The sequence below is a fragment of the Microtus ochrogaster genome, chromosome 21 (genome assembly GCF_000317375.1).
Source record: "Microtus ochrogaster isolate Prairie Vole_2 chromosome 21, MicOch1.0, whole genome shotgun sequence".
Lineage (NCBI taxonomy): Eukaryota > Metazoa > Chordata > Mammalia > Rodentia > Cricetidae > Microtus > Microtus ochrogaster.
In genome coordinates, this window is record NC_022022.1 from 45649262 (window position 1) to 45665775 (window position 16514).

Consider the following 16514-nt stretch of genomic DNA (forward strand, 5'->3'; position numbering starts at 1 on the left):
AGACCAGGCTGGTCTCGAACTCACAGAGATCCGCCTGCCTCTGCCTCCCGAGTGCTGGGATTAAAGGTGTGCGCCACCACCGCCCGGCCAAAATATTTTTTTGAGATCGGAGCTTGTTATGTAGCCTAGCCTGGCCTTGAACTCACAGTCTTTCTGTGTTGCCTCTCAAGTGCCAAGATTAGAGGCTTTAAGCACCATGCTCAACCTCTCAAAATTTGGGGGAGAGGTAATAATTTGTATTTAAACTAAATTAGTGTTTGGCTTTTTTAGGAATGGGCTACATAAAACTTCATTTTGGGTCATATTCCCATCCTAAGGATGAAAGGTTGGGAATATTCAAAACAGGGAATTTTGGGATCTGCAGTTAGGGATGAAATAAATACATGATGGTAGCAGGATTCCTTGTTTGAAGTTAGTGGTGAAGTAAAATAGAAACATTATGGGGAATTGCTCCCCGGAAGATACTAGGCGTTTAGATAACAAACTATCCCACTGTCGTAAATACAACAAACTGAATTGTTCTGCCCAGAAGTCTTGCTTTTATTTTTATTTATGGCCTTGTTCTTTGACTTTGGCTTGTGAGACTGTATTTGTGCAAGATATTAAGTGTGGCCTTTTTCTCTCTGATCTCTCCATAGCTGTGTAACTGTTAGGTGTCTTCCAGGACGCACTTCTTTGTGGAGAGTTGTCTAAAACTTACAGGCCTTACTTTAAGTGTGGTCATATCTCTTCATTTGCATTCTTAAATAGGACAAAGTTCTTTGCAAAATTCTGCACAGCGAAGGTGGTAACAGTACAGTGCCAACACCATTTCAAAAGTTATTACAGCGATTTTATTGATGGAGCTGGATATAATACAAAGGTTGTAGAACATGGTCATATCGGAGTCTATTTTGTACAATGAAGTGATTTCATAATTGCCAAAAATGTATGCTTCTCCCCAGAATTATGCCATTTCTTTTTCCTATTCTTTCTTTTATTTTCCTTCAGTTTTTCAAGACAGGGTTTCTCTGTCTAGTCCTGGAACTCATTCTGTATAACAGGCTGTTTTCAGACTCGCAAAAATCCACCTGCCTCTGACTCCCAAGTGCTGGGATTAAAGGTGTGTACCACCAGTTAATTCATTGGCATTTCAAATTACCATATGTTAACCACCCTTTGAAATTGTTGATGTTTTAAAAAAGGATTTATTAAAATCTATCTCTTTAGGATTTTTTGTGTGTATATGTTCTGAAGTTCATTTTTAAAATTCAATGCTCCGATTAAATTGGCAATACTTTTAAAGATGGGTCCCTGGGTAGACAAAGGCAGATGTGCTAACCTTGTCTGCCAGGGACTGCTGGGAGACAGAGAAGGGTATCTAGTCACTGTGACAGAGAGGGGGGGAAATTCCCTTTGCCTCTGGTGTCTTTCTGAGAACGCCTACAGATCATTCTGGAAGTTTTAGACACTACTTCCACTCTCTGTGGCTGACAGTGCGGCCATTTGTCATGGCTGGAATGCTGCAAACTTCCCCCCCTCCGCCCTTCAGGGTGTAGAATCTAGATTCCAAGTTTGTAAGTTTTAGACAACTCTCCACAAAGAAGTGCGTCCTGGAAGACACCTAACAGTTACACAGCCATGGAGAGATCAGAGAGAGAAAGGCTACACTTAATGTGCATTCTCTGATAACTTCTAATTTAAATCTGTTTGCATTCACTGGTCCCCCTATTCATCTCAACTGGGATGTGAGCTTATTCTAGCGCTGGAGACTGAACCCAGTGTTGTGTGGGCTCTGTACATATTCCACCGTGAGCTCCACCCGTCCCCTCAGCTAGATTCCTAGTTGATCCGTGTTTCGATGTTGAGTTAGTGTAGTTTTCCCCTTTGAGGTTCTCAACCCTGAGTGTATATGTGTGACTGAGCATGAGTATCTGGAATCTCTGGGTAACATATAAATGCCTTAACACATGACCCAATAGAAGGGCTATTCAAAGTCCTCCTCTCAATTATTTTAATATTAAACTCGCCTTCCTCACCATTCCTGATTGGGGCAGTTTTGTTTTCGAAACACATTTGGATTGTGACCCTATCTCAACTGCTTCCAACACTGAGAAAGTGCCTGTTTCACTTTCCCCATACTCAAATACTTACACCCCTCCAACGAGCGTGATGATGGGTCAGTGTACGGTTGCCAGATGCCCACCTCACCATGCCTCCTCCCTGTGTGCTGCAGACGCTATGGGACGCGCTGCTCCCGCTGTGGGAGGCACATCCACTCTACTGACTGGGTCCGCAGGGCCAAGGGCAACGTGTATCACTTGGCCTGCTTTGCCTGCTTTTCCTGCAAGAGGCAACTGTCCACTGGAGAGGAGTTCGCCTTGGTGGAAGAGAAAGTTCTCTGCAGGATGCATTTCGACTGCATGCTGGATAATTTAAAAAGAGAAGTGGAGAACGGTAGGTGGGGCTTCCAGACACCTCTGAGTCTGTAGGACGGTGGGCGAAGAGATGAAAATGGGTTCGGGGGTGTTTTTTATTTTATTTTATTTTATTTTATTTTATTTTTGGTATTAATGTTTTCCCATATTTTATTTGCATAATTTTATTAAACAAAATAAGATTCCATGTTACACATTCATATTTCTCCAAATCTGGTTTTTTAAAAACGCCTAAGAGTGCAGTCCCGTCTATTCTGTAACCTTCCAGCGGTGACCTTACACCTCAATTGCATACCTGGCCCTACAGGTCTACGGGGGTGTTTTTTATAAAGGAGGTGATGGTCATAAAGTCCACAGTGGTGCCAGAAAGAGCTCCATCTGTTGCTTTGCGGGCAAGGGGTGGCCTCTGTGAGTCCCTCACTGCACTGTACCTTGTGGCAGCAGCCTGAGTTTGGGTTTAGCTTTATTTCTCTGTATTTGCCTTCCTAACGTGGACCTGTAATATATACTTCCACTACATTTTGGGTAGAGTGTACAAGGCTATAAATAGACCATCTCTTCCAGTCTATTTGCAACACGTTTTTAAAACTTTACAAATTCAAAAGATGCACATGGCCCCCGCAAGAAGCCACAGCGTGTCAGGGAACTGTCGCTGTGCAGACGTGTGGACCCATCTGAGTTACCAACGGGGTGGTTTGTTTCTTAAACCGCAGGTAACGGGATTAGTGTGGAAGGAGCCCTGCTCACAGAACAAGATGTCAATCATCCAAAGCCAGCCAAAAGAGCCCGGACCAGCTTCACAGCCGATCAACTCCAGGTAGACGTGACAATACCGTTGTGGTTTCTCAAACTCTTTCCCCACAACAGAGAACAGGCTTCAAAGCAAAATCAAAAGCCATCGCCATGCTGCCCAAGAATATTGTTTGCTGAAAGGTTGTCCTATACTCCCTAAAAGATCCAACTTGATGAGACTAGAGATACACTTACTGCCCTAAAAGGTTACGTGCTACAGAGTCCAGTCGTGGTAGCTTTGTGTCCTTAGGGTTTCTTTGGTACTGACGTTAGGACATAGTGTTGTTCCTGAGAGCATCTGTCTAAGGCAGACGTTTTATTACCTGTAATGACAACAGAAGACTCAGCTGAAAGAGATGGCACCCAAGGCCGTGGGGCTCCGATGTGCTGCCATTTCAGTAAATCATGTGAGTTGTTTAATCTACAAAATTGTAGGGAGGAACCGAACCCGCCCAACGGAGACGAGACTCGAATGGTTGATCCGGTCGTGAGGGGTGGAGGCAGTGACTCCATCGTCCCTGCTGAGGCTGACTCTTCCTGTTGAAAATAGATGGAATCGTTATCACAGTTGCACTGGATGTATTGTCTCATTTGTGCAGACTCTCAAGAAAATATTCCCTGCTTTGTATTTAGGTCTACATATGATTCTTTCTGGAATTTTTCCGGATGGTTGTATTTTCTAAGAGATCAGTGCAGCCGAGGTATTTGTTTTAGGATAAAGGGCATTTCGTGCACCTCTTCCGCAGGTTACTGGGTGTGTTGCATATGATATCATCTTCAGGTCAGGACTGCGGCAATTGTATCTTGTTAGCAAAAGAAAGAGAAGGCACTTGTAGTAGTCAGAGACTGGCCAGCAGTGTAGACTTCTACCCTAGAAGGACTTCAAGAGTGAGGTCTTAAAGAATGACTAGAGGGGTAACCTGGACATGGCCAGCATTCTGAAAGGACTTGGCAAATGGACCAAATGCTGCGTATTAAAATCTAGCTCCATTAGAAGCAAACCCTGCACGTAGACAATCGCTTGCTACTTAGGAGACATGAAGTCCATGACCTGTAATTAATACGTGAAGAACATTACGTTTGAGTCTCGTTGCTTGGATGCTCCTCGGGGGTGTTAGAGAGAGTCACGCACATGCAGTTGCTGATGTGAACTCTTGTCCAGGCTTTGCAAAGCACCCAGTCTGCAGAAGCGGGCCGGGTTAGACGGCATCTCAGTAGACGCGTATCGTATCTGAAAGTGGTTGCTCCGTGAGGGGGTGGCTGGGACTTTGACAGTTACAGGCTTCAAAACTTGGATGTGAAAATTCCTTACTAAAATTGTAACTGTAGAGCTTCAAAGCCATGGCAGGTAGCTGTGCAATCCCTGGTGAGAAGATAATTACAGGGAAAAAAAATAAGGTGGGATATTTGTGGGTGTTTTTGCGGGCCAAGCCCTATGGCAGGCATCGTGCTTAGATCGTCAACTCCTCAGCCAATCCCACAGGTTCTCAGTGTAGTCGGCCTCCTCGAGGGGCGCAGGAACCACCCGCAAAGGTAACTGACTGTTCAGGGGATGGCAGAGGAGAGAGAGGTTCAGACAGACTCGTCCAGCCTCTGTGCTTCTCATGTGGTTTTGCCTCCCAGGAGACCATGTTCTCCACCAGAACCCAGCAATACAGAGAGGAAAAATTCTGAAGCTTGCAGACAGGCTTATAATTACAACTTACAATGTTCACAAAATACTTAAACCATGCATTGCTACATAAGAACGTGACCTGAATCATTAGCGATCAGAGTCGGGTTCTGTAGAGCATGGTCTCATGGATTCAGCATTCTGTAGTATTGATCCTGTACCCGAGGTGGTCAGAATAAATGAGGCGCAGTCCTCAATTGCTCTAAAGAACAAGAAAGCTGGGGCAGCCTCAGGTTTAAAAGAAAAACAAACAACCCTCCCCCCCCAGTCATTTACTTTTCCCAGATTGTCTGATAAACCAGGTACTGTATTCACCTTATCAAACGCCCACATTTTGGGAAAACTGAATGTATTCAAATAATATTGACTTCAACAAAATAGTAATAATAAAATCACCCATGACCACTGAGTCGATCCTGCCCATGTGGTGCTTGCTTTGAAGAGGAGCGTTAGCACAGGGCAACTAAATCCTGAAATTCCATCTCAGAACCTCACAGAAAGAAGCTTCCAATTCAGAGGGTGTGTCTACAGATGTGTCTCAACGTGGCCCCATTGATAAGAAGGGCACTCAAATTCCTGCTTGTGCCATGGTTGGCTCACAATAGCCAGCAGTGTCGACATTGAACACCCAAGGTTGGCTCCTACACGGATCTGTTTTCAGATCACATTGATCAGATGAGAGTATACACACTCTGGACTTCTGGTAGACCTCTTGGTGTTAAAGTGCTGCCTCTGCAGGGCTTCCCCATGATCATCCCAGAAGGACTTGGGAGGTGGTATTCAGGAGCTTTGACATCTGCAGAATAGGGAAACCAAGTAGAAACCCAAAGGGCCTTTTCTTTTCTCTTTTTTTTCCCCGTTTTTCTTTTTATGTGAGACTGAACACTAGTACTAACTAAAGGAAGAACAGTGAGTACAACATTTTCTTTAGAATATTCTAGTTCTAATTGGCCAGGGTAGACTTAAGTTCCATTTTTTTGATGAACTGTCTTTGCTAAGTGTACATTGGTTCTATTATTTATCCCTAGAGGGATTTTGCTCCTATTTAAACCAGATTATCAATAATGAATTTAGAAGCAAATTCCCAAATACCAGTTAAGCTTTGTCTTTGTGAAAAATTAAAGATGTATTTATTTTTTTAAAGATTTATTTATTTATTATGTATACAACATTTCCTTCCATGTATGCTTGCATGCCAGAAGAGGGCACCAGATCTCATTATAGATGGCTGTGAGCCACCATGTGGTTGCTGGGAATTGAACTCAGGACCTCTGCAAGAGGTTAAGAGCACTGACCTCTGAGCCATCTCTTAACCTCTGAGCCATCTCTCCAGCCTCAAGCTGTATTTAATTTGCTTGCCATTTTGTCTTTGGGTTGTCATGCTTAAGTCACGCCAACACACGCACAGCTACAGAACAGCAGTCCCTCGGGTACGGAAGGGAAGGGCGAAGGGATGGAGATTGCAGACACTAGTCCATTTTGACACTTTTTCAATAAGAAAAAGGCTAAGCTCCCTTTCCAATGAGTATATTAATGCAATATTGGATGGGACACGAGGAGTCTTGCACTTGACCCTAGAAGAGTTGGTAGCTAGGGGCGTCTTTGCAGCCTCAGGATATTTCTAACCTACTCTGGGCTTTTATCCATCTCTCCATTCCCTCTTATTGTTAAGGGTTCTTTAGTCACCGACTCTGAAGTGCATACCTCTGTGGCAGGCAGGGAGTGTAGCGCCCCCTGGGGGGAACATTCTTTCTCCTGGCCCCCTGGGCTCCCACTTTTTTGAAGCAATCTGTTGGGCTACCTTTCAACATTTGAAGATGCAGAGAGAGAGAGACAGAGACAGAGAGAGACAGAGAGAGGAGAGAGGGGAAAAGGGGAGAGAGATGGGGGCAGAGAAGTCAGGAACAGGCAGAGACTGCAGTTCACCTGCCTCGGGAAGGGCTAGTAAGTGGGACAGAGGGTGTTGACCTGTTCACTTCCCAGGTCCACAGATAAGCACAGCCTATTAAATGCCCCTATTCTGTATTATCTTTATCTCACACTCCCCTCAGCTGATTGACTTTGGGTAATAAAATTCCAATGTGTTACTTGATTCTCACAGACCCCTTCCAAGAATTCAAAGGCCCTGACTTCGGCTTTCATCTCCTTCTCCCTTACTTTTGCTTGCAGGCGATTATCGGCATTTCTGTATTTTTTTCTTCTAGGAACTTTAAATCACCCTCCCCAAACACTGCCATACGTGAATGTATACATGTCATAGCTCTTTCGTAGTGAGATCAGCAGAAAGTCACAGCTAAATCTCTGGGCTCTGCTAAGGTTTCTCGTGTGGACTAATGGATGTGTCTCCTCTTAAGATCTCAGAGGTGGCTTCATGCGGAGCAAATGCCCCTCCACACAACAATGGCATGACCGCAGTGTCGTAACATCCATGTCCACAGCAGGGCATCAACCAAAGCTGTTAGAGGCCTTGAGGCTGTTCAGACCCACAGAGGCCAGAGATAAATGCAGCGTGGTTTGTGTTTTGAGCTTCCAGTGCAGGAGACTTGTATTCTGTATATTTTATCTGGGAGTTCTGAAACTGGATGGGGAAAGGTCACATCTCTAATGGCATAGTTGAGAGGCGGCTTTCCATCCTGCAGTGGTTTTATTTTTAAAGATCTCAGAGTTTATGTGGATTTATAAAGTAAGCCGCTCTTTCATTTGCTCTCGGCTGCGCTGACCCTCAGGAATTAAATACACATCACATTGTCATTGTGTGTCTTATCTGTTCCATCATAAACACCAAAGATCAGGCTGATAACGGTTTTCTCCCAACGTTTGATTTTAAAAACAACCACAGGTTATGCAAGCACAGTTTGCTCAGGACAACAACCCAGATGCACAGACCCTCCAGAAGCTGGCAGAAAGGACGGGCTTAAGCAGGCGTGTCATACAGGTGAGATCATTTACGTACATCAAGAGAGACAAGAAATTCTGCATCTGACTCTCCACCGGTGTGGATGCTGCTCTTTTGTGAAAAACCTCAGAATGCCAGATCCCTCTTCAGGTCTTCCCCACTGAGCCTGTTTTGTAAAAGCGTGTGTGACAAAGGCTTTCCTGGGAAGACACAGCACACAGGTCTTCTCACCACAGACCAAAGTGTGAAAACACCCACGTCCAGCGGGGTGAACCGGTGAGCTTTATTGGGTTTCCTTACCGGGGCAGAAATGACTTATAGACAGCTGCATCACCAAGGCCCACCCCAGCACGGGTGACAGCTCACAGAACTGGGAACCTGGAGCACACTGCACAGCCCAGGGCTGGCGCAGCTGGTTAAAGAGCATCCTTTCCTGGTGCCTGGGGTTGGTCTAAACCTCTTCAAGCAGCTCAGCAGGATGCTTTCTGCTTTTTCCAGGCAGCATCTGGTCTCTCTGTTATGCTCAGCTTTTATTGTCTATTCTGGCAGGGAGGGGCCTAGTGAATCTGGTCAAATTCAGGGACTTCCTGAAGCTGTTTCGAGTTGTTTACCTTCCTGCTGACAGAATGTTTCCATTGCAGAGGAAATTGTTAAAGGACCACCTGACTTTGGCTTCGCCTCCAAGCCAGACCTGGTTCTGAGCCCTCCCTTCCCGGCTCCTTCCCCTCCCCATTTCCCCCCACCCCCTCTTTCTGCCCAACCCTCCACAAGATGATACTAGCCTTTACTGAAGATTCAGGGAGAAGGGTTGACATGAGTAAGGCTAGGGAAGAGTGAGCTGTAGCCAGACATGCTATACCATAGAATTCATGTGTGGAAAGTCTGGGAAATTGTTGGAGTTGCCCCCTTTGTGAAAGGAAGCCACGATAGATGATTTAGAAAAGGGAGAAACTGATAAAACATGGGGAGAAGGGAGGGTCCGGTGACCAGGAAACTAGAGGGAGGTTTTTGTTTTTGTTTGTTTGCTCTTAAGTTTTTAAGAGATTTGACTGCAGTGTGGGCCTATAACTAAATTCCAGAAACATTTTTACTAATTGCATAATGATGGCAGCTACTGACTGCTAGCAAGTCAAGAAAGCAGCGCAGAGAGGCTGCACCAGAGAAGCGGAAGGGAGATCATTGCTCAGTTAGAAGTTCAGGTTCTCCTGGGAAGGGTGCCTGGGAACGGGGGAGTCAGAAGAAAGCTCCTTGGCTGTTGGGAGGGGAGTGCAGTCACCTTTACCTGTGCTAGCTATGCAGCGTTGGTATTGACCCACTGTGTGAACAGGTCCCATGAAATTGGATTGATCCTTTACAATCTCTGAGCGAGTATAAGGAACAGAGGAGGTTCTTGATGGGGAGGACAGGGTGGCAGAGGTTGTCTGGATGGAGGGAGCCTGGCAGCACCGTGACTGGAGAAGCAGCAGAGGGTCTGAAGAAGTTACCTCATCAAAGAGGTGACTGCCTGAGCAGAGACGTGGTATAGGGAGGCTAGGGACATGGAACACCATTTAAAGGAATTGTTGAGTTGTTTTTTTTTTTTTTTAAATGAATGGCACTAATCATAACCTGCAGAAAATATATTTGACCTGGGGTCACGGTTTCCTTTTTGGTACACATGTGCTGTTGCATGGAGTTGATCCTTAGGTGCTTATTCTTTGGGAAGCAGGAAGTGTTTGTGATAAACAAGTAAACCCTGCATTTGGGACACCCTAGGAAGAGGCAGCTTCTCTCTGAAGACAGGGCTTCCAGCGGCTCCTGGTGACTGTGGTGTATGATGTGTTGAGGCTCCCTAAGGAGTCAGGTCACATATCTTCTGCACTGGTCACATGCTCAGAATACTAACTTTATTTTTTTTTTTTTACAAAAGCACTGACAAGAGGTCAGTTCAAAAGGAGTGCTTAAAAGATCTAGAAGTCTCATAGTATTAAAGGCGATAAGTATGAGACAGACGTGACAAGGGGAGGGGCTTCCTCAGATATCTGTGCATAGCTATCCTGGGAAGGGTGGATGGAAAGGAGTGGTTGACTTCATCACGAACCTTCTTCGTGACAGGCTGTGTGTGACGTTTCCTTGTGGCTAGTTTGGACTCCATGGCCTGCAGGGTGCCTCCTAATTTCAGACTTCATTGTGCAGTGGAGACAAGAAGTTCAGATTTGTAACCGCTATGAATCTAGCGAAGGAGACAGCATGGTCTTCCCAGCGCGGTTCTTATTATTGAAGGATAGCGACCCAAGAGAGGCGTCGGCCAGGCTGTTTCCAGGCTTTATTTAGGTCACCATGTGCAAGTCAGATTGCCGTCCAGCATTAGCTTGTCAGATTGGAACTTTTAGTATGTGTGGCTTGAACGTTGGATGTTCTTGACGTGATGGCAGGTGTGACTCCTGGTGTCACAGGTGGCATACGGCCCCCTCAGCAGTGGGGAATGTAGTGTCCTCTCCTCGGAGTGGCGGCATGTGCCGTTCAAGAGCCTGTGGATGGACCTGGCACTGGAGACTTTGGGTGTGGTCTCCAGAGAACAGAGAGAACAAGAGAGGACGCTGTGACCTCGCCCTGTTTTTCCTTGGTGTATACCCAAGTCTCCACCGAGGAACTTTCCCTGCGCTTTCTCCAGTCACCTGCTCAGGCCGTACATCTATGAGTGATACGTTTGGCTCCCTTGGTTTGAGTTGATGGCTGCACAGCCCTGGGGGTTTGAGCCCTAAGGGGCAGGGTATGTCTTTGAAACCTGGCCAGCTTTTATCCCTTTGTAAGATCTTTGCACCTTCTCTCTCTCCTCTCATGCCATGAAGCTCCACTTGGTGGCCCTGGACATAGATAATATTGCTGACCCTTCCCTGGCCTGGACCCTGCTAGATGCCAAAATGCTTATTCTAACCTCCTTGAATTATTATTTTTTTTTAGCACTTTCTTTTCTCATTTTTCCAGTGACACAATTTGTTTGGAATGTGGTGACCAAGTGTGTGTGCGCGCGCGCATGCATGTTAGGCAGAGGCATTCCACAATTGAGCTATACCTCAGCCTGTGACACTGTATGTTGAAGTTGCCTTTCATGGCAGAGTCCACACACACAGATTAGCTCCCGGGTGTGTTCTTGCAGTCAGGCCTTGGGCCCCAGATCTGGATTTAAGCCTCATTCATCTGGAACACTTCACCTCTGCTACAGAACAGACAGCAGAATAACCGGCACGTTGCTTTTTGTGCGGTCTTACAAGATGGATGTGTTTGTAGCTCATTCTGCTTTAAATACGACTAGTTTGTTCTTATTATAGACTTGACCTTAGCATGCTTCTCAGGGAACAGTCTAGGTATTCACTGAAAGAGTGGACGCAGCAGGATAAATGTGACTAGGAGGGGCTCAATCAAGAATCTTGGAGAAAGTTGTGAGCTCCCAGTAGGGATTTTCCTAATGTGAACAAGCTTTGAAATGCATCCAGCAGGTGTCTAAGAATATAACCGTACTTTCTTTTTAAGTTCTGATTGAAAGAACTTTCCTGTTTTCTGTTTTTTTCCAAATGTGAATAGTAAAACTGGAGATACTTTCCCAGAATTCTCAAGGCTTCACCTGTTTTTAAAAGGTGCTAAAAAAAAAAAAACAACCCATAGACTAGACAGTTAAGTAAATCACCAGAGACTATTAGCTTAGGAAAAAAAGACTATTGTTATAATACTTGAACTAAAATGTTTCTTCAGTCAGTGGACATTTTAAATTTCTTTAAACTTTTTTTAACTTATTCATTTTATATGCATTGGTGTTTTTACCTTCATATATGTCTCTGTGAGGATGTTGGATCCTGTGGAACTGGAGTCACAGACAGTTGTGAGCTGCCATGTGGGTGCTGAAATCAAACCCTGGTCCTCTGGAAGAGCAGCCAGTGCTCTTAACTGCTGAGCCATCTCTCCAGCCCCTGACATTTTAAAATTTTTTGAGATGCTGTGCGATGGTGGCGTACGCCTTTAATCCCAGCACTCGGGAGGCAGAGGCAGGTGGATCTCTGTGAGTTCGAGACCAGCCTGGTCTACAGAGCTAGTTCCAGGACAGGCTCCAAAACCATAGTGAAACCCTGTCTCGAAAAACCAAAAAAAAAAATTTTTTTTTGAGGCAGGATCTTGTATAGCTCAGACTTGCCTGTAGCTTGTATCCAAAAATGACCTTGAATTTAGGATCTATCTGCCATTTCCTCCCAAGTGCTGGGATTACAGGCATGCATCACTGCACTGGGTTTCTGTGGTGTGTGGGTAGAAACCAGAGCCTCAGAAGAGCCTCCCAGCTCCATCTGCAGACTTTGGGAAGGTTTGTTTCTGGGGTGTGTGGTGATGACTTGGGCCACGGATCAGAAGCCAGTGCATGACCTCACGGCCTCCTCCTTCTCCCCGTCAGGTATGGTTCCAGAACTGCAGAGCCCGCCACAAGAAACACGTCAGTCCAAATCACTCCTCCTCCGCCCCAGTCACAGCGGTGCCCCCATCCAGGCTGTCTCCACCCATGCTGGAAGAAATGGCTTATTCCGCCTACGTGCCCCAGGATGGGACGATGCTGACCGCGCTGCATACTTACATGGATGGTAGGTAGCGCAGCGCCCCTCAGCTGGTAATGTCTAGGATGGGATCGCTGATCTTGGTCATGGCTTTGAGAGATTACCTCCGCAATGGCTGAGAAACATTATAGGGTACAGCAGACAGCAAAGCCATCCGCCTGTTAGCGTGGTGCTCTGTGGTTGAGGGGCAGAGATCAATGAGGACTTGGTACTTGTTACTTGGATTATTTTCTGGCAGCAGTTTTTGTTTCTTTTCTTCTTTTTCTCTAAATTTCCTTTGTTTTTATTTTATATGTATGGGTGTTGTCTGCATGTATGTCTGTGTACTCCATGTGTAAAGTAACCTCAGAGGGGTTGTGAACTCCCATGTGGGTGCTGGGAATTGAACTTCTGTCCTCTGGGAGAGCAGCCAGTGCTTTTAGCTGTGGATCCGTCTCTCCAGCCCCCTTTGTTTTGTTTTGGACACCTATTTAAATACTTTAATTTTCTATGGTCAGAGAAGGATATTGACTCATATCTCTGCACTGGAGTATTTTTTCTTCTACATTTTTATTGAAGTAAGTCATACATGTAGAAAGCGCACTTACGTGCTGGGCTTGGCTCGCCTCTGAGCGTCCTCTGTAAATGGCACCTGATGGAGGTGCAGCAGAGGTTTGTTTGCTTCTGCAGAGTTGATCGTGAGCTCAGAAGTCGTATCTTAATTTTCCTTTTTAAAACTTCTTTATATATGTATATATAATATATAATATACATATGTGTATTTATATGTATGTATACATATGTGTGTGTATGGTGCACGTGTGCTGCCATGGCATACATGTGGAGGTCAGAGGGCAACTTTCAGGAGTCAGTTACACCCTTTTATCCCCGAGGGTCCTAGGGATTGAACTCAGGTTGTCTTGTGGCTTCATGGGAACTGAACCAGGCAGTGCGATCTTGAATCTCTCTCTTCTGTGGAGTGTGAGAGTCACCCGTGTTGCTGACTTACTGTACAGAATTCCACTCATGTCTGTTTTATGGCCGATAGCCTTTCGTGTTGCAGTCTGGGTATTTTAGGAACAGGCTGCTGTGGGTTCAGACTTCTAGCTGATATATACGTGGGTTGTGTGTGTGACGCTCTGCAGTCAGACCGGTCGGCTTGCAGCTTGTGAGCTTCTGTGGCCGCCAGCACCGAGCCCGCTGCCCCCGCTTCATCCTGGCCAGTCTGGCGACAGTGTAGTCCCATCTCATTATGTTTATCAGCATCTTCTCATGGCTCACAAGATGCCCTCACCCTTGGACATCTGTTTACCCCGCGAAGACCCTGTGTCTGTATCTGGCTACTGGCCTGATGGTGTCTCTTCAAATCTGATCTTTCTGATTATAATCTACACATAAAGCCTGATGGTGTCTCTTCAAATCTGATCTTTCTGATTATAATCTACACATAAAGCCTTTCGATAAGTGCAAGTGCTGAAGGTATCTTCTGCTTAGAGGCTTTGCTAAGTGGACCTCTCGGTGTCTTTTAAAAATTATTTAGTTGATTGTGGTGGCAAAGATCTTAATCCCACCTTTAAGGAAGAGGTAGAGGCAGGTGACTCTCTTGTGTCTGAGGTGAGCCTGGTCTACATAGTGTTCTGGGCCAGCCAGCGTTACATAGTGAGACCCTGTCACAAAATTGATTTTTGAGCCAGTGATGATTTCTTACATTGTAACTTTCTGGCCTTCCCATTTTTAGTGCATTTCCTTCCAAGTCATCTTTTAGGTCACAGATTCTTTGCATATATATAAACGCATAAACCCCACCCATTGGCTTTTTACTTGGTTGCTGACTCTCAGTGGAGGACCCTCATCTCTGTTGCTCTCTGCCTGCTTGGCACTTCTTTCCTGACTTGAGCAGTTGCGTTGCCCATGCTCACACTAACGCTCATGTTTGATGGCTCCAGCATCTGCACCCTTTCTGCATCTTCTCTGATGTTTCCCCTCTCTCTTTAGCTGAGCCAGCTCTTACTATCTGCCAGCCCCTCCCCCCTCCGAAAACCCCCAAAACAAACAAAAAGGCCAAAAACAAAAAACAAAAAAAACCTTAAATCCACTTCATTTCAGATTTTGGGTAAGAAATAAATAATTTGGGGTTCTGGATGATACCTTTTCATCAGAGACAACGGTGGTTTCCTGTGGTACGAATCTGGGCGACAGGAAATCACCTCAAGTCCCATTAGTTCTTCGGAGGTTAGTCCAGTTCCGTCTCTGGAATCCCAAGAGAGGGCCTGTGTTTGTTTCCCCACTGCCCTGCCAAAGTCTAACTTCTAAACAAGCTGCTCAGCATCTCAGCCCGGCAGTATCTTTGCTACCAAGAAGCCCATTTTCTTTCTTTCCTCTCTGGGTCTGAACTTCAAAACTTCCTACTACGTGGGTGTCTTTTAAATGTCCTCCTAGCACGTGACCCAGTCACTGACCGCTTCTCCCAGTGCTCTCAGAGGCGGGGCTTGGCTTGAAGTCTTTGCTGAAAGCAGAATCTTAAGTTTTTAAGGGAAAAAAAAAAAAAAAAAACAGCCCATAATACCACTGTGCCATTTAGTTACGCTGCTGTTGGAGCCGTGTGTGTTCTGTGAGAGACTGCAGTACTTGCTGAGACAAACATGTTCAGATGCTAGCTGAACATGGGGGTTCTTACATGTAACCCTAGTACCCAGAGACTAAGGCCAAGGAAGGAAAACCTTGAGTTGCAGTTCAGGGAGAATACAACTGACTGCTCCTAAGGAGAGCCTGGGTATGCCCCTCCGTGAACACCTGCACACAAAGACAAGCAACATCTGCACCGGGAGCTCTCTCTCTGTAGGAGCTGCACACCATAGCTTTCTCAGTGCAGGGTGAGGTACGGTCAACGGGAGAGAGTCGGAGCACGCCTCCATGCCCAAAGGCGAGTCAGTGGGCTGCTGCTTATATCTGATGCCAGATACCACATAGAACTAATGCCCACATCTGAGATAGTGAGGAAGACACCTTGCCTTTGTTTAAATCACGATTGGTCACCCTAAAGAACTGATGCCCACGTCTCTTTTCTATTTTGTAGCTCACCAGCAACTCCTGGACTCCAGCCCTTGTTACCCCATACAATGACCCAGCTGCCAATAAGTCATACCTAATTCCTTTTTTCAGGGATAGAAATGATTGAGGATATAAACTTGTCATTTATTATGTATAAAATACCATTGAAAAGATATTAATGTTAATTTTTTTTATTTAACATTCAAAACATTTCAAACATCCTTTCGCTGCCCAGGTATGTATCTGTAGTTGGCCTGCAAGACACTTTTATTAATTCTTCATTTTGTTTTTTTTGTAAAACTTATGTTTACAAGAAGAAAACAAGTCAAAACATTTTTTTTGTGTGTTGTCTGGAAATAGTTGGCTCTAGCGTGTATCTGTTAATTTATTATCAAAAGAGCACTTTGCCTAAAAGACTGGACTGACAATGTGCAAAATGTTTACAGCCCTTTGTGGAACTGTAGTTTCTCATGAGTTTGTATCTGTAAGTTATTGTCATAAATATTATCTGTATTTTTTGTTATATACAACTTTATACCTTGAAGCATTGTATCTGTGAATTTGCAACTGAAGTTTATTTTGCCGGTGTTTTCGGGATGAGCTGAAGGCGCGTCGGTCCTAGCATGCCTAGCACACCCACGGCGGTGTCTGCTCTTGGGGAGCCCTAGCTGTAAATAACACTTTACGAAGCCACCATCCTAAGTTCATTAAACACTTTCCACCCTTGTGAAGGCTGCGGCCAGCTTGTCTTCTGTGTGTGCTGTCACCAGTACGTTGCTATTAATCTGTTTTTTTACAAAGCTGTTTTGTTTCGAGCAGGGTCATGAGTTTGTTTTATTGGGAAAGCCATCTGTAGATGACTGTACTTAACAACAACAGACAACCCGTATGTGAAAACATCTCACTTGGCCTTTAATGGCCTTTAATTGCTTTTAAACTAACTAGTCAAATTCATGTGGCCTTAAAGGCAGAATGCTTTTCAGACTGACCGTTGGGGTGTCTTACTCTAGACATGAAATCTAGCCATAACATATATTTCTTCAGAGTTTTATTTAAAGAAGCCGGGAGTATTGAGTAAAATTTCTAGAACCAGGGCTCTGGGTTGTTTTTGTTTTGTTTGTTTGTTTTCC

The 16514-nt window shown here is 45.1% G+C and overlaps 1 protein-coding gene across 3 annotated transcripts in view; it reads left to right on the forward strand.

Moving 5' to 3' along the window:
- Lhx8 (LIM homeobox 8) overlaps positions 1-16111 on the forward strand; it is a 22189-nt gene extending 6078 nt beyond the window's left edge. For 2 of the 3 annotated variants that reach the window (XM_005357463.3, XM_026784038.1), the window contains exons 5-9: positions 2216-2436; positions 3131-3234; positions 7721-7816; positions 12198-12381; positions 15410-16111. In XM_005357463.3, coding sequence (XP_005357520.1) covers positions 2216-2436; positions 3131-3234; positions 7721-7816; positions 12198-12381; positions 15410-15456 — 652 coding nt within the window. In that variant the 3' untranslated portion in view covers positions 15457-16111. Of the gene's footprint in view, positions 1-2215; positions 2437-3130; positions 3235-7720; positions 7817-12197; positions 12386-15409 lie in introns of all 3 variants that reach the window. The other variant, XM_005357465.2, reaches the window with a different exon arrangement.
- The last annotated feature ends 403 nt before the right edge of the window (positions 16112-16514 follow it).